The 27,330-nt window shown below is 51.1% G+C and overlaps 2 protein-coding genes across 4 annotated transcripts; both read right to left on the bottom strand.

Moving 5' to 3' along the window:
* Positions 1-14,115: 14,115 nt before the first annotated feature.
* On the bottom strand, positions 14,116-15,851 carry LOC114698939 (hepcidin antimicrobial peptide). Of its 2 annotated transcripts, none has more exons than XM_028877829.2 (3): positions 15,686-15,851; positions 14,404-14,463; positions 14,116-14,318 (listed from the first exon to the last, which is right to left on the bottom strand). In XM_028877829.2, exons 1-3 carry the CDS (start codon positions 15,770-15,772, stop codon positions 14,211-14,213), a joined length of 255 nt encoding a protein of 84 aa, XP_028733662.1. In that variant the 5' UTR covers positions 15,773-15,851; the 3' UTR covers positions 14,116-14,210. The 2 variants fall into 2 exon arrangements, with proteins under 2 accessions (XP_028733662.1, XP_037058363.1); XM_037202468.1 differs by having other exon boundaries at positions 14,404-14,458; positions 15,681-15,829.
* Positions 15,852-17,765: 1,914 nt separating this feature from the next.
* Usf2 (upstream transcription factor 2, c-fos interacting) lies at positions 17,766-26,841 on the bottom strand. 2 transcript variants are annotated; one of them, XM_028877827.2, is made up of 10 exons: positions 26,746-26,841; positions 26,427-26,473; positions 26,196-26,314; positions 25,848-26,048; positions 25,322-25,472; positions 25,150-25,237; positions 24,761-24,819; positions 18,740-18,834; positions 18,515-18,643; positions 17,766-18,435 (listed from the first exon to the last, which is right to left on the bottom strand). In XM_028877827.2, exons 1-10 carry the CDS (start codon positions 26,805-26,807, stop codon positions 18,346-18,348), a joined length of 1,041 nt encoding a protein of 346 aa, XP_028733660.1. In that variant the 5' UTR covers positions 26,808-26,841; the 3' UTR covers positions 17,766-18,345. The 2 variants fall into 2 exon arrangements, with proteins under 2 accessions (XP_028733660.1, XP_028733661.1); XM_028877828.2 differs by having other exon boundaries at positions 25,929-26,048.
* Positions 26,842-27,330: the final 489 nt, after the last annotated feature.

The following is a 27,330-nucleotide window of genomic DNA, read 5'->3' as shown; positions in this document are numbered from 1 at the left end:
GCCCTTGTCACCACAAAGCTGGGACCGGGCAGCCTGACGCCTGGGTCCTACCAGCTCCTTCCTAGAGAAGATGAGGGTCTGCCTGCCTTGCTCCTCCCCTTTCCTTCATTCATATACACCCTAATTTGGGAATTGAGGAGGTAGAAGTAGCCTCATGTTTCTGAAAGTTCCCTGTTGAAAGGTGAGACCTCTTGTCTTCGAGGAATTGGTGGCAACATTAAGTGTGATCTTGGTCCCAAGAGGCCAATGGAGCCCGGTTGCCAGGAGGAGGGGACACAACCTCTCCTCCTTTGGCTCCACAGTCACCTCCACCACCTTGAGTCACCTCTATAGGGTGCTTCCCCTTCTGGTCTGTTTTCTCCTTGACATTTCTTGTCCTCTGAATGACCATAGCCTCTGTCTCTTGAGATGGCCACCTTCCCTCGGTGAGGACAAGGGCCGTCCCTGTTGTTCTGAGTCTCCACCGGTTAACAGTGCTTGCATATGGTCTGCTAATGCCCTATGGTATTTGGGACTCAGAGATGTTTTCTTATCCCTCGTCCCTGGAAAGATGTCCCACCCCACCCTTCCCAAGCCCAGCCCTGCTCCTCCAGAAGCACAGCACTTAACGCTGGAGGCAGCAGCTTCTCCTCTTAGAAGTTATGCTTATTGATTTACTTATTTAGGTTTATGTTGTGTGTATGGATTTTGTTGTTGTTGTTGTTATTGTTTTGTTTTGTTTTGCTTGGGACAGGATTTCTCTGTGTAGCTTCGGAGCCTATCCTGGAACCCACCCTGTAGACCAGGCTGGCCTTGAACTCCCAGAGATCTATCTGCCTCTGCCTTCCGAATGCGGGGATTAAAGGCATGGGCCGCCACTGCAGCCAGGCTGTATGGGTGTTTTGTTTGTCTGCATGTCTGTCCATGCACCACTTGTGTGTTTGGTGCTCACGGAAGTCAGACGAGGCATCCGACCCCCTGGATCTGAAATTACAAACGGTTGTGAGCCAACACGTGGGTGCTGGGACCTGAACCCAGGTCCTCTGGAAGAACAGCAAGTGCTCTTACCCGCTGAGCCGTTTCTCCAGTTCCTTGTTTGTTCATTTCTATCCAGTTCATTAGAAAGCCAGAAGCAGGGGCTGGAGAAATGATTGAGTGGTAAGAGCACTGGCTGATTTTCCTAGAGGATCTTGGTTCAATTCCCAGCACTCACACAGTGGCTCACAATCGTGTGTAACTTCAGTCCCAGGGGATCCAAAGTCCTCTTCTGGCTTCAGTGGGCACCAGGTATACATGTGTGTGGTGCATAGACATGCATGCAGGAAAACACCCATAATCAGAAGATAAAGATAATAACAATTAAAAAAAAAATAAGGCCAAAAGCTTTGATTTTGAAATAGATTCTCACTGTGTAGCTCTGGCTGGCCTAGAACTCACTCTGTAGACCAGTCTGGCCTCAAACTCAGAGATCAGCCTGCCAAGTGTGAAGGTTAAAGACCTCCACCACCATGCCTGGCCTGTTTGTTTTTGAGACAGGGTCTCTTGAAGCCCAGAATTACCTCAAACTCACTGTGTATTCCAGGATGTTTGTTTGCTTAGTTGGTTAGTGTGTGTGTGGATTTGTAACTGTACCTCAGCTGCATGTGGAGGTCAGAGGACAACCTGTGGGAATCCCTTCTCTCCTCTCATCATGCAGGCCCCAGGGGGCCAGCTCAGGCTTGGTGTCCAGCACTGCTACCCACTGAGCTTTCTTGCTGGCCCACTCCTCCCTCCCTCCCTCCCTCCCTCCTCCCTCCCTCCTCCCTCCCTCCCTCTCTCCTCCCTCCCTCCCTCCCTCTCTCCCTCCCTCCCTCCCTCCCTCCCTCCCTCCCTCCCTCCCTCCCTCTCTCCCTCTCTCCCTCCCTCCCTCCCTCCCTCTCTCCTCTCTCCCTCCCTCTCCCCCCCCCCCCGTCTCTTGTCTCTTTAATTTTTTTCTTTGAGGCTGTCTTGATATATAGTGCAGGCTGACCTCCAGCTCATTTTGTAGCCCAGGCTAGCCTTGATACAACATACCCAAGTCTCCAGAGTGCTGGTATTATAGTGCTGGCCTCTGACCCTCCATTTAAAAACTGTCCTTTCTTTCCATAAAGTTCAACATGACTGAAGCTGGCCACCTTGCCCTTCGGGATTCTCTCTGGTCCTTCTTCTTGTCTAGCTTGGAGCCATGAGAGAACAGGCGTCCCACAGAAGCCTGCCTGTGTATTTGTTTGGGATCTTTAAAACAAGGCTTTTGTGCACACAGGGCTGTGATGGCTCCCTGAGCTGGGTGAGGATCCTCTGGGTGTGGAGTCCACAGTGGTCCTAAATCAGGCATGAGCTTGGCACGGCGGGCAGCGTGGTTGAGGTGGCATGGCACACAAGGAGTTTCACTGCCCTGCAGAGGCCAGAGCAGCGGGGAGTGGGGGTAGAGAGTCCTCTTTTCCAGGAGTGAGGGCCGGGGAATCCCTTAGACTAGGGGTCAGATCAGGAGTTAGGAAGACTGGACTTGGGGGGAGTGCCACCCCCCCTCAGGCTTCATGATGTCAGACTCTGCCCGTGCCTTTCCCAGCCTGAGACAATGGTCCATTGAAAGTGGGGTGGGGCTTGAAAGCCTAGGTTCCGGAGAAGAGAGAGCCCTGGTGCCTGGACTTCGGGGGTAGATACGAAGATTCTAGGGTGCCCTGTGCCACAGGTGTCCAACCACACCAGTGTCACTGAGTTGGTGTTTCTGTGCAGAGGGGGTAGTCTGTCAGCTCCAGGTATGAACTGGAAGCAGTCCCTAGAGAAGGGAAACGGGCAGGTGAGTCCCATTGAGAATCTGGTGTTGAGCCAGGGGACTGGGCGGGGCCCACCCATGACAGTGGAATAGATGGAATGGGAGCCAGAGAGGGGCTGGGTAAGGGGCTACCTGTCACAGATCAGCCGATGCCTTCAAGAAAACAGGTATTCAGTCTGCAAGGGCTGGGCGCTGGGGACACATTTCCAAACGAGAATGTATTATGTCACATCCTTTCAGGCTTCGATTTCAGAATCAAGTTGCCAGCAGGGTTACTTCCTATTGAGTTTAGAGAGGAGGATCTACCCCAGGCCCCAGCCTCCCAGCCCTTCACCCCCCAGCCCCTCCACAACCCAGCCCTGGACTTGGAGGTTTGCATATTCACACAGAGTTCTACTTGGATCTGTCTTTGTTCAAATCTCCCCTTTCGCCAAGACATCAATCATATTGAATTAGAGCCCACCATTATGGGTCCATCTTAACTGCCACCCTCAGTGGAGACCTCTCACCAAAGCCAGCTGTGGTGGCACACACCTGTAATCCCAGCACTTGGGAGTGGAGGCACTTCACGCTCCTCCTCCTCCTCAGCTGCATTAAACCCTGTCTTATCCTCCCTCCCTCAAAAGAGACCCCATCTCCAACTACAGTCACATTCTGAAGGACTGGGGTTTAGGACGTCAATATATAAATGGGGGCAGACACAGAAATTTTGTGTGGTGTAATGGTTTTTGCTTGTTAGTCCAATTTTATCCAAAATAGCATGCAAAAGGAGACAACATCTCCAGACACGTATTGCCGATAGTGACTTCATCTCGTAATGCTGTCTTGAGCTGGGGCCTGGGTCTTGACCAAACCGGTCCAAACAAGTCCCTTTGTTACTCTTAGTCAGGACTGGCTATTTTATGTCAAGGGTCATCACAGTGTGGTGCCCAGGTCAGCAGCAGCTGCAGGGCTGTGTCCTGTAGCAAATTCAAGGGCGTGGGATTGTAGTTCAGTTGGTAGAGTGGTTGCCTAGCATGCATAAAGCCTGGTGTTCGAGCCCCAGCCCCACGTATTCCAGCTATACTGTCCTAGGTCTGTAATTCCAGCACTCAGAAGGCAGAGGAAGGAGAATCAGAAGTTCAAGGTGGTCCTCACCTATATAGTCTGACACCAGCCTTGTCTACCAGAGACCCTGTCTCAAAAAAGGAGGCAAGGGGTGGAGAGATTAAGATGTGGAGTTGAACCCGGCTGTGGTGGCGCATGCCTTTAATCCCAGCATTTAGGAGGCAGAAGCAGACGGATCTCTGTGAATTTGAGGCCAACCTGGTAAATGTAGCAAGTTGCAGGCCAGCCAAAGCTACACAATGAGGCTTTTTTCTCAAAGCCAACAATTTCTAGGTCTAGCCTGTCTGCTGAATGGGAAGCTCCAGGGATGGGGCTCAGAGGCCTGCATTTGAATAGGCTTCCATAAGATCGCATAAAATACGCTCTCAAGCACACTGAAGTTTTTTGTTATTGTTGGGTTTTTGTTTTGTTTTGTTTTGTTTTGTTTTGTTTGAGACAGGGTTTCTCTGTATCCCTGGCTGTCCTGGAGCTCACTCTGTAGACCAGGCTGGCCTTGAACTCACAGAGATCCGCCTGTTCCTGCCTCCTCAGTGCCGAGATTAAAAGTGTGCGCCACCACAGCCAGCTTCCACTCTACAGTTGTAATCCCTCTGCTTCGCTTGTCACAGCTCTGGACCTTCTGGAGAAATGTATCCAAAACTGAGAGGAAGGCTTGCTACATGTTAGTTACTTTTTTGCCAATGTAGCAAAATACTCCTGGAAACGCTAAAAGGAGGAAGGATGTGTTTCAGTTTATGGTTTCAGAGGTTCCTGTGAGCCGTCAACTGCCTCCATCAATTACTGAGGGCCTCAGGCAGAGCATCGTGGCAGGAGTGGACACTTGTTTCCTGCATGGAGCCAGAAGGCAGAGAGAGAAACAGACGACCTCCAGGAACTTCTAAGGCACATCTCCACTCATCAGTATTTTTTATTTTTTATTTTTTGGTTTTTCGGGACAGGGTTTCTCTGTGTAGCTTTGCGCCTTTCCTGGAACTCACTTGGTAGCCCAGGCTGGCCTCGAACTCACAGATATCCGCCTGCCTCTGCCTCCTGAGTGCTGGGATTAAAGGCGTGCGCCACCACCGCCCGGCTCAGTATTTTTTATTTTTTAGACAGCGAGAAAGATGACTGTACACTTGGCCACAAGTGAGACCAGAACTAGTCCAGAATGCCACGGGTGCAGGGCAGAGAGCTAGCGGGACTGTTTTGGTTGTAAGGAAAGTAGTCTCTTAGGTGGTCTCAGAGAGCAGATGGTGATGTCCCAGAGTCACTGAGACTTACTACCTACAGCAGCGTTCAGGCCATTAACTTGGACTAGTGCCCCAGCCTTCGGCATCTTGGCCTGCAGCACCTCCGCCTCCAGCGTCCCTCACATCTGCCGCTCCAGCCTTCTTGGGTACACAAGCCAATTTACTTGGACTAATCTGCTCAATCTTTAACATCTTCTTCCGTTCAGCTGGCGGCATTCGGCTTCTTCTCCACTCGAGTTCTCTCCTGAATATCTAGATAAGTGCTATAAGGAAAAGGGTGTGCTACTATTATGGCCGTGGAGGACCATGGAGATCAGCGTTTTTAAAAAATATATATATGTAATTATTCATATTAACTATATTTTTTTGTATATTTAGTTTTTAATATTTATGAGCATATCTATTGGTATCTACATTAGTGTTGAACTATAATTGGGAGGATGAGTTTTGGTGAGCACCAAGTAGCACAGTGGGGGTGAGATAACCATGGTGGGACAGAGCGAGTGATATGTGTAGGTGTGAACAGAATGGAAGATGAACATAGAAGCGAGTGTGAACTAAATCAGATACGCAGCATACGCTAGGCATCTGCTAATACTAACCGAGCAAGCGTCGCGAGGCAGAGGCTGAGAGGTGTAAACATAGGACAGAGACTTGGCAAGTAGGAGTGGAGATAGAGCACCATAGACGACCTCGGCGCTCTTGAGAAGATAGAGGCAGTCTGGTGCACTCATTACGATATAGGCCCCGTTTTTATTCTCGCAACGGATGAGAGCTGGCGACCCAGTAGAGATCCAGGCACGGAGATGCAGGGGCTCAGAGGAGGTCTGTGAGGTGAAGCTGAGAGGTAGGGAGCAGTACGAGTAGCTGTGTGAGTGAAAAGAGACAATGAGGAAGGGAGCTGGTGAAGAGACGTCACCTTTGGGAGTCAATGTCCGTCGAGAGGAGGCTGTTAGTATACTGGCAACTGTGGAAGGACTCACCCCATGGATATCTAGGTAGCAAGGGATTGAACCCAATGTTTTTCGCAAACATCACTAAGTCTCACTAAGCGCGACACTCATACTCGATACCAGGCTTAACCCCGCCATCCTTCCCTGCTTTCACATCCCTCCCATCGCAGGCTACACTCTTTTCACTTGTTTTGTGGGTACTTTTCTGAGGAGCAGCAGAGGTGACTTCTGCCTGTGGTAGTTTCTAGAGTGCGTGTACCTAGCCACAGTAGATCACTATTCGACCCTACAATTTGTCCCAAGCTGCGTGCGCAATACTTAAGTGATGCGGCATCAATGAGGGTAGCACAGCAACTTCTGGCCTCTGACGTTCAGAGGCTGATCTCTGAGTGGAGTCTTAGAGAGGTGCCAAATCTTGAAGGTGCGCCCCACACCAGGAGATAAGCCCATACTGCCAACAGGCGCCTGATGGCGCGAGGGAAACCAGAGTTACTAATAGACACCGAGAGCAGAGACCGGTAGCGAAAGGCAACTCAAACAAGATATCTGCGGGTAAGACAATTAGAAATGAAATATGATTTCAAATTTCCCGAGGGATATTATCCTCGAGACTAGTACTCAGTCCAATTATATTCCCTGTGCCTTAGCCCCAATGATCGGTGATAACCTAGAGCGCATATTGCATCGCTACCGCTAACATGATGTGGAGCAGACTGCTAAGAGAGTTCTCATTCAGACCAAAACATCTAGGCTGAGCTCAGAGACACATTCCCTTGCAGGGAAAGATGGGGAGGAAAGTTATATGGAGGCCAGGAGGAGGGGTCAAAGACGCCAGGAGAAAAGTGAATGAACTCAGGAAAACCCACAAAATTACTACCTGGGTTATAGGTTGCGCTCACAGAGACCTGAAGTGATGGAATGCAGAACCTGTCCAATTGGGTTCTGACCGCTATTGGTCGGGTGCGGTGAAATATGTTATGTTTATGTAGGGACTCTCTGTTGGTTGCGGTGGTTCCTGACGCTTAGATATGGGACGCGCTTATAATCTCATGTGTGGAAAAATTGACCTGTTCTTCGAAGGTCTCTTGTCACTGGCTTTTGGGCACCTTCGCTACTCTTTCATCTGCTGGGGTCACTTGCCCAGCAATTAATACAGGACTCTGGACGTGATATTGGCGTCTCACTCACAGGAGCTGCAAGGCAAATGCTATGAGGGATACACTAGCTAGCCCTCCACGACTCTAGTGACCTACTCATGATGCAGCATCACTACTCCAGAGGGCACACCCAGGTTCGGTATAGATTCTTCGAGCGCCACGCACATAAACACTATAATACTATATAGTACCACATGGAATTATAGAGATTCCCTCTAGTGGAAAGGGGACAGATGACTCGGTGCATTATCACTGAGAAGGCAGTGTTATGTGGAGTCGTTAGAGGGATATAACTTAGAGAGAGAGCTCTCTGAGTATCTCCGAGCAGTCATATTATAATAAGGTCATATGATAGGATGTTGGCCTTAGTACTGTGGGCTGCCATATTGAGCGAGAGAAGTATACACCGAGTAATCAAAAATAATAATAGTAATATTAACACTTATTTAAATACAACTATAATCCTCATAAAGACTTGAAATATGTATTTTTAAATTGAGGATACACTCAGGTATGGGCTGAACTTCCAGGTCGCGTGCACTCTAGCACGATAGGTCATGTACCCTGCGTGTGGCCCACGCATATGGCTCCTCTTCCTTAAGCTTCTCTCTACTCATGAAGTAGCTCAACTGTGTTCTCCGCTGGTATCATATCACTACGTGTGCACTACTGTAATTTTCTATAGAGGACGGATAACTCTGTGTATAATTTTTTCTCAATGACTTAACTTGCTACTATTATATATTATTATTCATACACTAATGAGACTTTGCATATGTGTGCATATTCTTGATCACGTTCAAGCAATACATCATCTAACTGCATCGAGAGAACTCCGCAGAGAAGTTTGCAAAGCCTCATCTCAGCCCACCTTAGGATGGTGCCACACAACATGCCTCAGTTGCTAGCAAATCTCGTAAATAGAAGACTTCATACTATTATTTAGTTATTATTACTTAATTTTTTGTTGAATAGTGTAGAGGTGAGGTGAAGATGGTTCTCTTTGAGGCTTTTAGCACACATAAGTAAATAGAGATGGATAGCTATAGGAGTAGATTCACAAAAACAATTTTATAAAATAAGTCAATAGGCAGTGTACATTGTGAGTGAGATAACCATTCAGCATATCTCAGATAGCTATAAAAGAGAGAAAAGAATATATCACATATCAGGCATATGGTGAGAGTAGCTTAGGTAAGATTTTCTATTATCAAGTAATTAGCAGCAAAAGAGTGGAGAAGAGTGAGTTGATATGAATGAGCTCCATAGAAGATCTACTAATAAGATTACTATAATGAAGGTGTCTAACGGTTTCATCTATTTCACTTACTCTCCGTATATATATACTATCGTGTAGAGTATAATATGTGAGTGATGTGGTACTGATAGTGTTGAGTGTGTGTGTGTGTATCTTCAAGTTACAACTCTATATCAAAAAAAAGGATCTCCATGATAAGGTATCAATACACTATTACAGCACAATCTCAGAGAATGGGAGGCCAATATCAGACCTAATTCTAGGGAAGTCATTAGTCAGATTCGAACGTAGACGACCGCGAGTACAGGGCTTGGAGCACAGCATAGCATGAACACAGAACACTGGCACCTATAATCTACATGTATCTCGCATATACGTGTGTGATATCACTAGTGCTGGTAAACGAGCTCACTCTGTTTGTGAAACGTGACAGAGGCCTTCATCTAGAGTCCTGACACTTCTCTCAGCTGGTTCGAAAATCTACTATATCACTCTGTTGTTCACGATAGGAGACAGTTAGAAGAGGAGATGGAAAGGGACATTCCTGAATCTTCTCCACCCTCTGTTAGAGCAGAGAGTGGTAGTATCCTGAAAAAGTATATTTATAATTGCAACGGCAAACCGGATTCAGAAATGAGACTACAAAACATTTCTCTGAATACAGTTATTTAGGCAAAAAAAATCCTAAATATATGAAAAGTATTGGATTTGTGCGAGGAAAACTCCAAGCTCTCTCACTTGAAATTGACATAAGAGAGAGTTTATTCTGCGTGCCGAAATTCATCGAGTGACCATGACCTACCGGAATAAGCAGCAATTTAATAACAGCGATTGTTCAACGAAGAGTCTCAATGATACACTCGGTGTCGCGTTGAGGTCCGCAAGATGAGGTCTAGGTCGTCCTCTCTAGACGCAACCGTGCAGGATTATAGATTGAAACTCCATACAGAGTGTCTTCAATGACCATCCTCTTCTCTAAAGTAAATCAGTGCTGCCAGGAGCAGACATGTCTCACTGTCCAGAAAGTCTAAATTTTTAAAACATTTTAAATGCTGTATTCTGTAGGTCTTTGAAGTGTTTGAAGATTACCTATCTATCTGAAATATATCTATGTATACCTAGATGACTTAACTAACATGGCTACAAGTATGATTATCATAGATGACTAATTATTAATCTATTTCTTAATTACCCATTGCAATTTTAAATGAGTTACATAAACATAATACCTCAAACAAGAGTAGAAATATATATACAATATAACAAAATTAACTTTAAATTTGTATCAATAAACTAAAATCTATATCAATGTAAAACATTTTAAACAAGTTGTTACTCTTTAAAAGTAGGTTCATTAATCTACCTTTTCATACTATCATATCTAAACAATCCCTTTTTCTTTTTTTAGAAAGAGGTTGCATTTATAATCAACCTGTTTTAAATAAAAATATTGGTTTTTGTCTGTCCCACGCCAGAGGACTTTTTTGATTTGGAACACAAGAATCTCTTAACCTTTTTTTTTTTTTTTTAGCAATATGCTTGGGTTTAGAAGAGTGAGCCAATTGTATCTCCAAAGCCAGCTTGGTATCTGGGATTTGGGGCATAGCTTCTCTTACTATTTCCTACTGGAGGGGGGCACTGTATCTTATGGGGACACAAAGAAAATTTTAGGATTATGGAGTAGTTCATGAGGGTGTATTTTCTGAGCCAGTTGCCTTGAAACCATTCTGGATGTTGGATCATCTGGGCCATGGTGTCATCGGAGACCTTTCAGGGGATCTTGGCTGGTCAAACCTGATGTATCTTAATCTGGAACAAATCCATAGCCTCTGGCTTTCTGTGGAAACAAAAGCAGATCCTCTTTTCCAAAGCAACATACCCTTATATCCAAATTTTGAAGTCAAGGTACCTTTAAAATATAAATATTGGCTTAACTCAACAGCTTTTACAATCAAATGTTTTTCTGTAGTTAAGAGTCCCAAAGACTGTCCAGGCTGCCAGCTGTCTCTGTCTACTCTCACAAGACTCCTGAAAGTTGCTTGCATCCATCTCCCATTTCTCAGGTAATATTATATCCTTCTGAGGTCTTTGATGTAGTTGAAGACTAGATAGTTATAATTTTCCTTAGTTATGATAAGAGATAAGTTAGATATGAAACCTTAGACTCACAAATATAGGCTAGATAGGATATCTTCTTTAATTTTCCCTAATAGACTAGATATTATAAATAGACTAGACATTGTAACTGTAATTTTTTTTTTAAGATTTATTTATTTATTATGTATACAGCATGTTGACTGCAGGTCAGAAGAGGGTACCAGATCTCATTACAGATGGTTATGAGCCACCATGTGGTTGCTGGGAATTGAACTCAGGACCTCTGGAAGAGCAGTCAGTGCTCTTAACCTCTGAGCCATCTCTCCAGCCCGTAACTGTAATTATTGCTTGATAATTGTTTTGTTATCTGTAATTTTACTATGTGAAAGTTAAAACCTTTCTTTTTGAAAAAAAAAAAAGAAAAAAGAAAGGGGAAGTGCTGTGGATATCACTCTGTGTAAATAAAATGCTGATTGGCCAGTGGCCAGGCAGGAAGTATAGGCAGGACAAGCAGAAAGGAGAATTCTGGGAAGTGGAAGGCTGAGGCAGAGAGATGCTGCCAGCCGCCGCCATGAAAAGCGAGATGTAAAGTACCAGTAAGCCACAAGCCACATGACAACTTATAGATTAATAGAAATGGGTTAATTTAAGATATAAGAACTAGATAGCAAGAAGCCTGCCATGGCCATACAGTTTGTAAGCAATATAAGTCTCTGTGTGTTTACTTGGTTGGGTCTGAGCGGCTGTGGGACTGGCAGGTGAGAGAGATTTGTCCTGACTATGGGCCAGGCAGGACTGGAGAAAACTCCAGCTACACAGGATCCTCTCTCCCTGTCCCTTCTGTCTCCATTCATGAAACCCCTAATTAGCTTCTGGTCCTTGTCCACTACAGCTGCTTGGGTCTCTAGAGAAATGACCTTTCAGTGGGCTGAGCAACCAGAGAATCTAGGCAATCTGCATTCACCCTGGGGTGATTGACTTGCAGGGAACCCTGGACCACCTTCATTCCAAGATGTTCAAGTCATATCCTTAAATTGTGGGTGAGGTGAGAGGGACAGGCCAGGGGGCGGAGCTCCTCATGAGCTCAGACAGTTTCCAGAATATGAGTCCTGTGCTTTGCTGTGTGTGTGTGTGTGTGTGTGTGTGTCTTAGCCATAGAACCAGGGGCTATGACGTCATTGTTGGGGGAGGGGTACTGCTTTCTGCTGCACTGAGTAGCTCCTTGTCCAGAACTCCAGCCCTACCAGAGGTTGTGGTCAGTGCCTCTGGTTTTACGGTATCTCGTCCAGCCTGTGTTTGTTAGGTTAAACAAACTAAAGCCAAGAGAAGCCAGGGTGGCAAAAATTGCAAGGTTGTTAAAAAGTATGCTTTATGTTGGGGTCTCTTCACCTCCCTCAGATGAACGAATGGTCTCTTAGAGTTTCTGATGGCAAAAGTGGTGGTGGATGAGGTTGATGCTGGCTTCTAGTTTAATTAAGTTTGTTCTATAGATTGATTTTTCTTTTTCTTTTTAAGTGCCAGTTGGGCTGAGGCGGGGGGAATGCAGCAAGTTTAGAGGCCAGCGTGAGCTACCTAGTGAGCTCTGGGGTAGCCTGGATTACACATAGGGATAGAGATGTAAGCAAAGTTGGCACAGTGCTTGCCTAGAACACACAAGGGTTTGATTCTCAGCACTGCATGCTGGCACATACTTATAAACCCAGAACTCAGGAGGTAGAGATGGGGGGGTCAGAAGCTCAAGGTCATCTTTGGCCACTTAGAGAGTGCAAAGCCAGGTTAGACTATATGAGATCCTGTCTAAAAAAGTAACTAAAAAGAAGTCTTTTGGGCTCAAGGTATACCTAGTGGTGTGAGTATTTGGCTGTGAGGCCTGGCTTTGATCAACCAGTACTAGGGGAAAAGAAGGGCCAGTTGATGAGAAACACTTTTTGTTGTTGTTATTGCTGCTGGTTTGAATGGCCATCCCAGCTTAGGTGCCAATGTTTAAAGTAGTAATATATTTCACAAGAAAGCTTTCCAGACTCTCTTGACAAAGGCAGATGCCTTTCTCAGTGGTGGCCTGCCTCTGGACATGGTGGCCAGCTCCCAGGGATCCATGTATTTAGGCTATTATTTCTCTCCCAGGATTCGAGAAAGGCCACATGATCAATGTCTTTTCTCACCACTAAGGCTGCTTAATCCTACAAGCTGGGACGATAGTGAGTTACGTCTCATGTCTCTCTATGTCCCTATTAAAAGTAGAGCAGTCAGGTTGGAGAGCTGGCTCAGTGAGTAACGTGTTTGCCATACAAGCGTGAGAACCTGAGTCCCAGCACCAGCATCGGAAGCTGTTGTGACAGCATGCGTCTGTGTCCAAGCACTTATGAGGACACAGGTGGTCCCAGAGACTCACTGGCCAGACAGTGTAGGGGAATCATTGAGCTCAGGGTTCAGTGAGAGACCCTGTCTCAAAAACAAAACAAAAGGAAGAAAAATGAAACAAACAAAACAAAAACAAAAAACCAAAACTAAATGAAACAAAAACGAAGAAAAAACAATGACCCAGATGTGGTAGCACAGGCCTTGGATCCCGAGACTCAGGAGGCAAAGGCAGGAGGATCTCTGTGAGTTCAACAAAGCAAGTTCCATACCAGCTGAGGCTACTCTGGCTGTTACATGTGTTCACAGGCACACATACACGTGCACACATGTTAAAAAAGTGTTTTGTTCTGGTTTTTTTTTGTTTTTTTTGTTTTTTTTTTTTTGAGACAGGGTTTCTCTGTGTAGCTTTGCGCCTTTCCTGGAACTCACTTGGTAGCCCAGGCTGGCCTCGAACTCACAAAGATCCGCCTGCCTCTGCCTCCCGAGTGCTGGGATTAAAGGCGTGTGCCACCACCGCCTGGCCTGTTTTGTTTTTTGATTAAAAAAAAAATCTTTTAAAAAGAAAGAACAAGACTGAGAGGCAAGTCAATTCAACTCTCTTCCCGTGTTGCTACATAAACTTCAGATCTTCTGATGTGGGAACAAACCGAAGAACAGACTAACAGATGGCTTCATGCAGGTTTCTAGCAGCCTCAAGGCTCGGAGACTTGCATTAGACCTGCCCAGCCACTGAGTGACTGTCCTCGGGCGGTAGGGCTTGCAACAAGCCCCTAAGCCTTTGTTAAGGGGTAAAAACAAAACAAAACATACAACAGAGGCTGTGGGATAATCCTTCTGTACACTGTATGCATTATCCTCATTGGTTAATAATAAAGCTGCTGGGCTTACAGCAAGGCAGGATAAAGTTGGGCAGGACAATCAACTGAGGACTGGGATGAACAAGGGTGGAATCGGGAGAGACGACAGCGAGCCGCCCAAGAAGCAAGATGCTAGAGAACCGGTACAGCCACGGCCACGTGGCAACACTTAGATTACTAGAAATGTGTTAACTTAAATGTAAGAGCTAGTTAGTAATAACCCCGAGCTATTGGCCGCATATTTTGTAATTAATATATAAGCTTCTGTGTATTTATTTGGGATCGGGCTGTCAGGACAAAAAGCACCATTTACAAACAGACACTGTAGTTTAAAATTAAATCATCACCTTTATTTCAAGCTTATAAATAAACAGGGGGCTGTGGGGAGGCTGGGGGGTGTTGATTGGGGCACACGGCTCTATGTTTTGCAACAGAAGCCACATGGTTGACTTTTATTACAGCATCCACAACAGAAAAGGCAGATTGGGAAGTTGGTGTCTCGCTTCTTTCGATTTGGGAGCAGGAACTGTGTGGAAGAGAAGAGAGGTGAGCTGCCTCGCTTGGGCATGGGGAAGCCTAGGGACCAGGGAGGGAGTCCCAGTTGCTCTTACCGACATGTCGGCCCTGGCTTCTGTCCTGTGCCGAGGCTGTAGGGCTTCAGGCTGTCTCACCTGTGGAGGCAGAGAGGGTACTTGAGTACTGTGGGGTCTCCAGCATTCTTCTGACGTGTCTTTGCCAGCTTGTGCCTTTCCCAGGAACCTGTTTATGTGGAATTCCTAGAAGAGACCTCACTGTCTGTTTTTCCCATCATCCCTTGGATGTTCTGCTTCGTAAAGACATGCCACCTTCTTTGTTACTGTATTCTTTCTGGACACTACCCTCCCTACAGGTCTCCCTGTGTCTTATCCCTTATAATCAGGTCACCACATAGCACAGTAACCTATCATCATCAGTTGGATTGTGGATTTTCCCTTTCTCAGCAACCTAAGGACCAATCATCGTCTGCCCAGCTGTCTACAAAACTTGGCAGTCAGAACTGCCACTGCCCTCTCCTTACTTCCAACCCTGATGCCACTTATCAGACCCTCCAGAGCCAAGGGTCCTGTGACTGCCTTTCACTGGAGTGTCCACTCTGCTGTCTCAGTTCCAAGGCACACATCTAGTATCTTCATTGTTGTTGTTTGAGACAGGGTTTTCATAGCCCAGGTTGGCACTGAACTTGTTATGTAGCCAAGGACGACTGTGAACTCCTGATGCTCTCACCTCCATCTTCTGAGTGTCCATACCAAGCCTGGCTCAGTAGCACTCCCTTCCTCACAGATTTATGTGTGTGAGTGTCCTGCCTGCATAGATGCATGCGCCCACAGGCATGCCTAGTGCCCGTGTAGGCCAGAAGGCATCAGATGCCCTGCAGCTAGAGTTGCAGATGGTTGTGAGCCACGATGTAGGTGCCAGGAACTGAACCCAGGTCCTCTGCACGAGCATCAAGTGCTCTAACTGCTGAGCTGTCTCTCTGACCCCTTCTGTATCATTTTCTTATAAAATGTTTTGCTTGGCTTCCTGCCTCTTGGTCCCCGCTCTGGTCCTTCCTCACGGTAGTCATTCTGCCCATCACCTTCTGTGCTATCCACAAACAAGTGTTTAGAAAACAGTCGTTTAAAGGCGGGTTAAGGCATGCCCTGACTGGGATGGGACAGCCAGAGGAATATCTTGTCTGGCTTCCAGCATGTTCCTCACGTTCCCTTTCCACAACACCTGCAGAGCTGAGGGTGGGAGTGCCTCAGCCCTTCCACTCAGGACCACGCTTGTCCCCTCAGTGGCTGCCCTGAATGCTCAGTGTTGAGGAGCCCCTGCCTCCTGGGGATGACATTGTAGCAGGCCTAGGGTGCTCACCAGCTGCTGGAGAAGGGTGCTGCTGGTCAGGCTGGCGATGAGGAGAAGCAGGAGACAGGCAGCCTGGATCTTGGTGCTCTGTGCCATCGTGACTTCTGTTCTGCTGAGCAGTCCAAGGATTTGCCTGGTGCCTAGGACCCAGTCTCCGTCCTTTTTATGGGACTGGTTGGAGGAGGGGACACCTGAACCCCCTCCCCTTTGCCCTCATTTCCAAGAAGACAGTGGCGCCGAACAGGCGGGAGAGATAAGAGGGAACAGTGACAGGGGACAGACAGGGTTGTGTCACCCTCAGCCAGCAGAGGTGCATCGGGGGGTGGGGCAGCTAGGGCCATGGACACAAGCCTCCAGCCAGCCACCTGTGACGTCACCCTGTGGATCGCAGAAAAAAAATCCCCTTTTTCCCCTAGACATTGCCTGTCTCCCTTATCTGTGTCTTCAGCATGGCTGTCACTTACTGGGCTCCCCAGAAAGACCTCAGCAATGGGGTACACATGTGCAGAATGCATCCAAGCATGAGTCGGGAACAGTGGCCAAGGGACTGGACAGACAGATGCCCAAGCATAGGCCCCACCATGGTGTTCAATGTCCAGATCATACAATGTAGCTGTTGTGTTGAAGTTACCTTTCGCTTATGGTGGTGGCAGTCATTATTCATAGCCAGAGGCAGCACACTTCCCATCCTTTCACATGCCAGTCAGTGCACAAACTAATTCACCTTGTCTTTTAACCAGGACCAATTCACTTTTGTGTTAACGGCTGGTGCTACTTGGCCTCCAAGTGGTTGCCTGCTTCCTCCTGGGTTCATTAGTGTTTAGGCTTAAAGTTGCCTTTTAGTCACTGACCCAGGGGCCTGGCCTGATCTATCTGTCAAACTTCCATCTCCTGCAGCCAGGCGGTGGTGGCGCACGCCTTAATCCCAGCACTCGGGAGGCAGAGGCAGGTGGATCTCTGTGAGTTTGAGGCCAGCCTGGTCTACAACGAGAGATCCAGGAAAGGCACAAAGCTACACAGAGAAACCCTGTCTCAAAAAACCTAAAAAAAACAAAAACAAAAACAAAAACACAACTTCCATCTCCCTCTAAGCACAGGGGACACAGTAGCATGTTAGACTTGGCTGGGCAGAGCAGACTGTGCCCATCACACAACTCCAGGTCCAGTGGAGTTATGCCAAGACCTTCTCAATTGCCACGCTGGGCGCATTTATACCACAGCACACACCAGGACTTTTACAGTTGTGTTCTTGGGGCACTATTGAAGCCTGTGTGGTGCCCTCACTCCTATGACCTGGATCTCTCGGTGTGTACGGCCTGAGACGTTACTAAACGTTGACTGCAGAGACAGGCTAGTGGATACCATGCCTGACTCCCGAGGGACCAATCTGTGTAGACCCCCAGGATGCTGCTGCCACTCCACTGCTCACTAGGGCCCCCACCTGCTTCACGAGCTCTCGGAGAGCGTTAGGGAGTGGGAAGATCAAAGTCAGGGTTCTCGGAAACCAGGGCCATCAGGTGTCCTGAGGTTGTGGCAGGTCGAAAGTGTAGCAAGGTGTAACTGACAGGCAGCCCCAGGTCCTGGGAAGGGGTGAACCAGTCTCTGGGGACACGATGGGATCCCCCGGCCAGGCATCACTGTGGCTGCTCAGGGCAGGTTTCATCATCAGCCAAGGCCAGGGGTCACAGCACAGGCGCCAGAGCCACGGCGTGAGGCGACAGACTGCCGGGCCAAGCCTGGCTTTCTGGCCATCTGCCCTCCCTTGGGGGTGGGGGGCTCAAGGCCAGGCCCCATCATTGGCTGGTGCAGAGGGGAGGCCTTCAGCCCCAGAGCCCAGGGATGCTCACCAGCCCTGTTTTCAAGAAGCTCTGACCTGGGAGATTCCAGCCTCCCCTCCAACACCAGGGGGCACGTCCTTGACCTAAGTTTCCACACCCCTAATCTGCACTCCAGGGCCTCAAGGGAGAAATTCAGTCCTTAATTCTCCCAGCCATTTTCACACAGCCACACTATGGCTGAAGCTTAGACCTCAGGAGGGCTCTATGACTCCCACCCGTCCCCATGCCCAGCATGGACCGACACACAGACAGACAAGGCGGGGCCACACTGGCCAGTTTATTGCAGTTAAATACCTCTCTCTCTATTTTTTTGTCCATTTTTCCATAAAGAAAATTAAAACACACACCCACGCACACGCACGCACACACGCGCATACACACACACCCACACACCCAGAGGGGAGCAGGGATCCAGAAACAAGAGGGATGGGGGACGTGGCCTCCCTGCACAGGTCCAGGCCCCAGGGAAGGCGCCCCCAAAGCTCCCTCCTTCCCATAAGCACCCTGTCTCAATACCTCTAGAGACCAAGGAGGCAGCGGGCAGCGGGGCCTCTGTCCTCCTCCCTTGCTCCTCCTGGTGAGCCCACTACAAGTGATGGGCTGGTGAGGACCGAGAAGGGAGGCTGACGGACAGGAGGGCAGGTGGGCATCATTTCCGCATGGAGGAGGGTAGTGGGCAATGTATCCACAGAAATGCATTATGTCTCCTTGTTTTTGTTAAAAATCTACTATAAAAAAACGCAGCTTGGGGAGGGGCATCTCCCTCTCTGTGCTAAGGGCTGGGGAGGGGCAGCAGCGGCCGGCAGCAGCCGCAGGGTGGGCCAGTGGGCATCACTGCCGGGCGCTCTCGCCCACCATTTCCAGGTTGTGCTGCTGCAGCTGGGCTCGAAGCAGGGCGTTCTCATTCTTCAGCTCCTCGATCTGCAGGCACCAGAGGACACATGAGCCACAGGCAAGCCCTCGGCCTCCAGGGCCCAGTGGATTCCAGGTCCACACCCACCTGCTGCCTCAGGAGCTCATTGTCCATCTGCAGCCGCTCGGCCTCCTTGAAGGTCTCCTGCATTCGCTGGTTGGTCTGGCGTAGCTCCCGGATGTAGTCACAGGCCTTGGACAGGATGCCCCCTTTACTCTGGAGTGGGGAGCAGGCAAGAGTCAGAGGACAGGACAGCGCCTGTGCCTGGGGTCAGCCAGACTTCCGGAAGGGAGGGGACATGGGGACACTCACCGCTCCTGTCTTGCTGTTGTCTGCATGACAATCTGGAATGATTTTCGAAAGCTGGACGATCCAGTTGTTGATCTTGTCCCTCCGTCTCCGCTCCACTGTAGGACACAGGGACAGTCATGGCTTCATGGCACTAATAAGGACCTCACAGGGACCCCTGGCTGCCACCTCCCCACGGGCAGCCCAACCAAGTCTCGATCCTCAAGTGCCGCACCGTCAGGGCAAAACCCACACTGACAACTGCAGGCCTGGTTCACTACCTGCCCAGCAATTCAGACACTGGAGCCAACACGGAAACACTAGTCAGCACACGCTGGCTGGCTGAAAGGCAGCTCTCGGCACTGGGAGCGTATCTTTTTTTTTGGGGGGGGGGGCGCAGAACCCCTCTGTGCAGGATCCAGCAACCCCACAGCTCCTACAGTCCTCCCATTCCACTCTCTGTCCCCGGGGACTCTGGCTTCTGTGATTTTGCTTTTCTCATCTTTTTTTGTCCCCTTGGGGATAGGGTCTCATGTAGGTCAGACTGGCCTCCACCTGTGTGGCCAAGGAGGACTTTAAACCCCTGGCCCTCTTGCCTCGATTTCCTAAGGAGCCGCCATACCTGGTTTGGTTTTACTCATTGCTGAGACTGAAGTCCACACTACCAACTGAGCCACAGCCCAGCCCTTCCCATCTGAGAAAACCTGACTGTGCCTTGCCTGTTTAAACCCCCCCCCACGGCCTTGGCAAGCTGCACTCTCCACACAAGCGGGGGCTCTGGCTCGGAGGCCTGGCCCTGGGGACCTCACCTCGCCTGGGAAGGTGAACCCCATACCTTGAAGGCAAAGGATGGCAAGTCACAGACCTCAGAGTCCATCCAGACTTGTGCTTTAATTAACTCCACTACCCAAGTGACAACCGCCCCGCAGGAAGGGCCTCCCTCGGCCTGTCCTATGCTCAGGATGGCTGCCAGGAACCACCTGACTCGGAACCAGTTCACAGCTAGTTGTAGCAAGGCTTCCCAGACTTTCCTTACCTCCAGGGCACAGAAGACCCTGGTACCCCCAAGTCCCCTCCGAGCCCCCATCCACTTGTCAGGAGGGCTTGAGACACCTGTTGAATCTGTGGAGGGGAGCTGGGGCCTAGAGCCTGCTGGGCCGTGGGAAAAGGGGAAGGGGCATTTCCTAAGGAGGGCGGAAAGCAGGGAGAACTCTAAGTGATGGGGGTGGGTGGGTGAGTGGGTGAGGGTGGGCTCCTTTCTCTTCAGACCTCAACTCACACCTTGCCCATGACATTCCCTTAGGGGACCTCAGGGCCCAGGAACAGTGGAGGCCACTGCCTTTGCTACTGTCAAGAGCCTCCCACTTGGGCATGAGTAACTTCATTTTCCAAAGCAGATCATCTCCCGCTCTGTCCACTCCCTCTCACAGCAACGATTCTTTCTGAGATCTTTCCAATGTCCTGCCTAGAACACGGCCACGCTGAGTTTGGTAAGGCTGGGTTATGCCTCCAGTAGGCTCAGGGCTGGCTCACTGTCACCACTCAGTTTGGTAGAATCTTCTGGGAACTTGGTGGCGGACTGCGGCAGCAAAGCCGAGTCTAGCCAGGGCTTAGAAGCACTACCTACGAGTTCCTCGGCAGAGTGCTCATCTCCAGGGTTCACTTAGTACCTCCCCACCCTCCTACTGTCCATTTCCACCAGGCCTTAGACTCCTTGACGGGCACACCTCAACCCATCAGGGTTAAGAGTACGTGTGTGTGTGTGTGTGTGTGTGTGTGTGTGTGTGTGTGTGTGTGGCAGAGCTCCTTTGGGCTCCATTTAATTCTGTAAAATGTGTGTGGCTTTAAACATGGATGGAGTCCAGGGTGGACTCAACCCTGGCTTTGTCCTGGTTGGTGCTCATGACACCACTGTGAAGTGACGTAAATGGGGAACACTGTGCCCACAGTAACTGTGCCCAAGGAAGGGCAAGGTGGAGCAATACTTTCTGCATGGAGCCCACACTAGGATGAATCTCCAGAGAGACTTTAGGAAATATTTGGGTTTCTTTGAGGGACCCCAGGCAGATGGACAATAAGATCACACAAAGGATGACATGAACCACTTGTAGGTTTGTGTGTTGTTTTTACATAAGCTGTCTACAGCTTGTGTCCAGGTGGTAACATGGTTAGGCCTGGGGCTTGGAAAAACTATTAGGACACACTGGCCCAGCAGAAGGCCAGTTACCTCACAGAAGCCCTGTGGTTACAACACAGCCTTTAAAAACATCTCACAGCCAGATGTGGTGGTGCACGCTCTTAATCCCAGCACTCAGGAGACAGAGGCAGGACAGAACTCTGAGTTCGAGGCCAGTCTGGTTTACATAGTGAGTTCTAGAATAGCCAAAGCTACATAGGAAGATCTTGTTTTAAAAAGCAAACTAATCAGACCCCACCCCTCACAGCACAACCTGTCAGGACAAAGGAAGAGCTGGACAAACAGTGGGAGACATCAGCACGCCTCTCTCCAAGGAAAGCAAGAAAAAGGCCTGCCAGGCACAACCCCAGCCATCTCAGCCAACCTGGGCTCCCTATGGAGGGGACCTTTCAGAGCAGCAGGCACACATCCACTACGGTACCTGTGGCACCTTCTCCAAGCTAGACTGTACACAGGGCCCAAGGTAAGCTCCACACCCTCAAATAACTGGAACCACACCAGCTACGCTCCGACTACAAAGAACTGAGAAATTCAACAAAAATGAGAGCCTAAGCCCCACACATGTCTGGAAATTGGGCAACATGCTTCCTGAATTTCCTGGGGTCAAAGAAGAAATCACAGGAGATCTGGAAAACATTTGAGAAAATAAAGACATTTGTTGAAATGGGACAGTCAGACAGAAGTCTGCAGCCACAGATTTACATCAGAAAAAGGTTTGTTTGTTCCTTCTTCCTGTGAGACAGGTTCGGACTGTGTGTCCAGGCTGGCCTCAGACTCACAATTCTGCCTCAGCCTCACCAGCTGGGATTACAAAACGGAGCCATATCCAGCTTTAAAAAGCAAAGATTTGGGAATTCCTGCTACTAGGGAATAGGAAGCAGGAGGCTTCCCAGTTCAAAACCAGCCTGGGCAAATTAGTCAGACTGTCTCAAAAAGATTTTTAAAAAGTGAAAAGGCTGGGGATCTAGTTACAAGAGAGCACTTTCCAGCACACTCTAGGCTCTAGGTTCTACCCCAGTGTCAAACAAGGAACTCTCCCTAAGACTACTACCATCAATTAAGACCCCAAGTAGAAAAACTCTATTACAAACAGTAAAAATTAATAAAGAGAAAAAGCAACCCGGCTCAGCATTCCAAGTCACGTTTTATGTAAAGACCTGCATTTCTGCGGCCAGGCCACCCTTAACAACAGGCTCCCCACCTAGCCCTCAGTGCAGGACTGTTGCTGCTCACTCAGGCCCTGCAGGCACCTTCCGGAGCTCCCCAACCCCCACCCCGCCAGAAAAGCCAGAGGGAGAAAAGAAAGAGACAACAGGGAACCTCAGGTGAGCAGAGTCCTGGGAGGGCAAGGGTAGACCTCTGAAGCTGTCCTGTCTTACTTCTGGCGGAGAAGCAGACACAGAGCCTCTCGGGAGGGTAGACAGCATGTGCTGTATGGACAAGTTGGGTTAAGTCTCACAGACATCGAGACATGGAGATTTTGAGTGGCAATCAATCTCCAATGCCCAAGGAATAGAAACTCCATTCTGTGATGCCATGGGGTGGGCCAAGCCCTAGGAGGGTGGGAAGAAGCAACTATCACCTTTCTGGAGAAAAAGAAGTGGGACTTCCGGTGCTGGGGATGAGTCCTAGGGGCGGGACAACTAGCGCTACCGTGCACCACTGGCCGGTGCTTACTAGTAGATGGACAAGGGACTCAGATCCCGGCCTTAAGAACACCCACATCCAAAGCCGGTTCCCAGTTCTTGAGGGCATCTGCTGTGAAGACAGCCCTGGGCCTCAGTTAGTCAGAACCCCCAAGGCTCAGTCTGAAGAGCAGGCAGTTACCTGGTTGTTACAGGAATGGGTGGGGAGGGAGAAACAAAGAGGACATTAGAATAAGAGAGAGCAGGAAAAGAAGGGACATTCCAGCGCGCGGGGGGGGGGGGGGGGGGGGGGGGGGGGGGGGGGGGGGGGGGGGGGGGGGGGGGGGGGGGGGAGTAGAGGTGGGGTTAACAGGCAGGGGCAGATGCTTGGAGCTCAGACAGAAAAGGAAGCCAGCCGATTTGGCAACGAGGTCGTCACAGGTGACCTTCAATGGAGCCAGTCTGGTAGGCCAGACTGCCAAGCCACAAGGAAGACAGGCAGATGGTGGTTCAAACCTTCTACAGGTTAGGAGCCAGAGGGCTAGCTGTAGCTGGTGGGGGGTGGGTGGGGGAAACTGCTTGTCTGAGGATGAAAAACAACGAAGGCTCCAAGCTGGATGAACCCAGGGTAAGGCGCATACTCAGCGGGAGGCTGGAGTTAGGGGTTAGGACCACTGAGGGGGTTGTGTTGGTCTTTTTCCACAGGACAACACAGGTGCAAAGATCGAAAACCCAGCCTGAGTTAGAGAGAGGAGCTGTAACAGCCTGAGTAACCCACCAGAGGATCCTCAAATTCCCCTGCACCAAACCAACCTCAAGCTCCAGGTCACCCTTTCCCTTCAAAGCCACCCTGACCCAGCAGATCCAGAATCTTCTCCTTATGCCCATTCTCCACATCTTGCCACCTCAGACCAGGCCTCCCCTCTCCCAGAAGTCATCTCTAGCATGTGACTTCTTAGTCATTGGTTTCCCATCATCTTATCATGCTTCCACACACAGACCCCACACTGGTGTCGCCATCACAAGACTATCCTCCCAGGTCAGGATAACCACTCTGGGAAGAGCTTCTAGAGAGCCGGTGTGAGCCAGCCTGGCCGGTCCCCTCCCAGCCCTAAGACCGTCCTCTTCCCTCCCCATTCTGCTCTTCCTCAGACTTCAAAGTGTCTGTGGCTGAGGAGGCCTAAGGTATTCGTCTGTTTCTCCTCAGACCCCGGAAAGGCCTCTTCAAAGGTCACGTCTTCACCTCTGCTGCACTCTCTCGGCCTTCTCTCTTCCAGTGCCCAGGTGCGCCGAGGGCACATGGGAACTGTATGTGGCTTGTGTCCTACCAGTGAGCGGTGTGAAAGCCCAGACCTCGTCTCTGCACTTGAGGCCTAGCTGGGGGCTGGCATGGGTGTGTGCTTGCTGGCCAAAAGCTTGCCAGCTGCGTAGAACAGAGGCACCCCCGGCCCCGTTCATGTCAAAGCACCCTCAAGTCTCAGGGCCTGAGGTCTCCATCCTGGTTCATTCTCAAAGAAACCACACAGGACCTCAGTGACAAGCCAACAGCACCCAAGCCCCTGACACAACTCAACTCTGCTTGCCAAGGGCCCAGAAAAACCTTCCTGGGGCAACCTCATCTCAGTGCCTGAGCTACCTCGGCCACAAGCTGTCCTTCATTAGCAATTCTGACTGCCCCTCTAGACCAGGCTGTAGGCTTGGCACAGGGCCTGGGCCGCCCTGCCCTGCCTGGGATCCAGGGTCAGTAAATATTTGTTGAGTGGTAGCTGTTTGGGTGTCAAAACTGCCCTGCTTTGAGGACTGCTCTATGCTTTACGATGGTGGAGACCGAGGAACAGCACCAACAGACAGACACCGCGGGGTGGAACAGCAGCTTCCGGGAGGGCGGGAGGCTCTGACTTCAGCTGGCCAGAGGCTGCCCAGCTACCCATGGAGGGCAAGGAACAAGTGAACGAGAAGGGCCAAACCCACATACGGATATGGGGCCTGCCATTTTAAGAGGATGGCCCATAGAACCAATCAAAACCAGAGGCTGGGCATGAGAAAACATCTGGCCAAACCCAATTCCCGCCCTCTACCTTTCCTAACAGCTTCCTGCTCTTCACCCATTAGCCCTTCCCTACCATTCAGCACACACCTTTCCCACATCTGGGCATGCCGGGGAATGGGCTCAAAGCACCCAGGAGGCCAAGAGCTGGCCAAGGAACGCACCACCACCCTCACCTTCATTGTGCTGAGCTCGTCTTCGCTCATCTCGAGGGGTTCTGGTTCCATCGATTTTTCTATAACAGAAGGGGAAATAACAGACACTTATTATTTCAGGCCCATCTCTTTAAGTATTTACCAAGCTATCAGACTTGACACACACCTTTGTTTTTATGGCTCTAAGGACCGAACCCAGGGCTTTGAAAAATGCTAGGCAAGTGCTCTACCACTGAGTTACCTCTCCAGCCCTTGACAATTATTTTTGCAAAGTAAACCCACGTGAAAAGACAGGGAATGGAACTTTCAGGCTAACGAAACCCACACCCCACTCCTGCTGGGTACACTGACAGCTAGGCCAAAGACCCCTCCCTTTTCTTGGCCCCCAACAATGAGACTACAGCACATACGGAGAATAGGGGTGTGTCCGGGGTGCAATCGTCCTCTGTGTTCCGGTCTGGAGCACGTCCTGGGGTGTCATCATGACATAGAACTGGCCTGCAGGCAATGTGCAGTGAGCATCGGTAAGGGGCCAAGGTGGAGGTGCTGGGTGACTTTCCTGCTCTACCCTCCTTCCCTTACCTCCGGCCTGCAGGCTCTGGTCTGTGGTCTGCACAGACACAGCCGTGGTGTCTCCCACACTGGATGCTGGGAAATATGCAAACCGTGCCTCCCCGCTGACAGCTTCTGCCGCTGGGCTGCCACCATTGCTGAATGGGTTTTGAATGACAGCCTAGGGAAGAGGACACAGGCCATCCTCAGCCACCCACCTTTGCTGTTGGGGGTCGGTGTTTATTTACTACGTTGTGAGGCGGGGGTGGGGTGGGGTGGGGAGCCGCTGTGCGTACCCTTCCGTCTAATATTTCATCTCTGACAACACTCAACTAACTGTCACTAGCTCAGCGACGCTACTTTTTGTCTCTAAGAAGTTTCTCCCGTTTTATATAGAAAAAAAAAATAATAATCTCAAGCGACCCGTCCAATGTCTGTGCAAAACATCAACCTTCCACGGCTCGCCGGGCCAGAGAACACCGTTTGCAGGTGACATGCCCCACCCCCGGGGACTCCCCCCTCCCCGCGCCCTCCCTAGACGCTGCGGGCCACCTACCAGCGGGAAGGGTGCCGCGGGACCTGGGGGTACAGAGGCAGCGGCCGGGCCGGGGCGCTGGGCGGCCCCGTCCACACCCACCTGGGTCACAGCCTGCTGCCCCCCCGCGAAGGCAGCTGTGGACACGACGCTGACGGCGCCAGCCGCGTCGCCCTGGCCGTCCAGCTGACCGTCAGTCACCTGGACTACGCGGTATGTCACCTGCAGGGGGCGGCAGAGCGACGAGAGCGACGCTAGGGCCGGGGAAGGGCCAGGTCGGAGCCTCTCCCGGCCCCGCCGCGCGCGTCCGCCCTCCCTGCGCTCGGCCCGGCGCTGGCCCTCGGGGCTCCCGGCCCGCGGCCGCCTCACCTGGCCTCCATTATTCTCTGTGCGGAACTGGTACTGGATATTGTGGTCGCCGAACGCCGCCTGCTGGACGCTGGCGATGGCCACCGCCGTCTGCTCCTCGGCCCCCGGGCCGTCCCCGCCTGTGGGGGCAGCAGGGCAGGGGGCTCGCTCAGCGGGCGCGCGGGGCCTCCCGGCGGCCCGGCCTGCAACCCCGGCGCGGGCCGCAGCCCCCGTGGCCCCGCAAGCACTCACCTTCCTGCAGCTCGACGCCCTCCTCGGCCTCGGGTCCCTTGTCGTGGCTGCGGGGGCACACGAGGGGCAGGGCCCGGCGTCAGCGAGGCCCGCACCCCAGCCGGGGAGGGGGCGCGGGGGGCCGCCGCCCGCCCGCCCTCCAGGCCCGGGCCCCGCCGGGGTCAACCGTGTCGCCGAGCCCCCGCCCGGGTCCCCTCCCCGCGGCCTCCATTTTGAGCCGGGCCCGGAGGCCGCTCGGGATCATGGCGGCCCCCGCGCGCGGGGCCGAGGGGCCGGGGCCCAGGGCGCGCGGAGGGGCGCGAGCCGCCGGCGCGCTTACCTGGCGGCGGCAGCAGCGGTGGCCGAGGAAGCAGGATCCAGACCCGGGTCCAGCATGTCCATGGGGGGGCGGGGGGGAGGGGAGGGGAGGGAGGGGAGGGGGCGGGCGGCCGGGGGGCCCGAGCCCGGCGCTCACGCCGCGCGGCAGGAGGGGACGGAGGAGACACGGGAGCCGCTCGCGCTGATCACGGGGACAAACAGTGGGGTCATGTGAGGAGGAGATGCCGCCGCCGCCGCTGCCGCCGCCGCCGCTCCTGCAGCCGCCGCCTCCTCCTGCCGCCTCCGCCGACTCCGGGCGGCGTGAGGCTCCGGGCCGCAGCTCGGCTGCCCCCGCCCGCCCGCCCGCCGGTCCGCCGCACGCGGCCTGCGGCCTGCTTCCCTGAGCGCTCGCCGCCGCGACTTGAGCTTTTTTTTTTTTTTTTTTTTTTTTTCCAACACGGCCCAGTCTGGATGGCGGCCGCCCGGCTCCCTGGATCACCGGCTCGCTCACCCTCCGCCCGGCTGGGCCCGGTCCGGCGGCGGATCGTGGCTGCAGCCGCCGCCGCTTTCTATCTACCCCCCCCCCTTTTCTCTTTTTCCTTTTTTT

This window comes from Peromyscus leucopus, chromosome 1 (genome assembly GCF_004664715.2).
Source record: "Peromyscus leucopus breed LL Stock chromosome 1, UCI_PerLeu_2.1, whole genome shotgun sequence".
Lineage (NCBI taxonomy): Eukaryota > Metazoa > Chordata > Mammalia > Rodentia > Cricetidae > Peromyscus > Peromyscus leucopus.
Note: the sequence above shows the minus strand (reverse complement) of the source record. Positions and strands in the feature narration are given on the sequence as shown.

Excerpts from the sequence above, each read along its gene's own strand:
- LOC114698939 (XM_028877829.2), bottom strand. The coding sequence starts at position 15,772 with ATGGCACAGAGCACCAAGATCCAGGCTGCCTGTCTCCTGCTTCTCCTC. Across the intron at positions 14,464-15,685 it reads GCACCCTTCTCCAGCAGCTG|GTGAGACAGCCTGAAGCCCT; the intron begins GTGAGCACCCTA and ends CTGCCTCCACAG. Across the intron at positions 14,319-14,403 it reads AAGCCAGGGCCGACATGTCG|TTCCTGCTCCCAAATCGAAA; the intron begins GTAAGAGCAACT and ends TCTTCCACACAG.
- Usf2 (XM_028877827.2), bottom strand. The coding sequence starts at position 26,807 with ATGGACATGCTGGACCCGGGTCTGGATCCTGCTTCCTCGGCCACCGCT. Across the intron at positions 26,474-26,745 it reads ACCGCTGCTGCCGCCGCCAG|CCACGACAAGGGACCCGAGG; the intron begins GTAAGCGCGCCG and ends GTGCCCCCGCAG. Across the intron at positions 18,436-18,514 it reads ATGAGCTCCTGAGGCAGCAG|ATCGAGGAGCTGAAGAATGA; the intron begins GTGGGTGTGGAC and ends TGGTGCCTGCAG.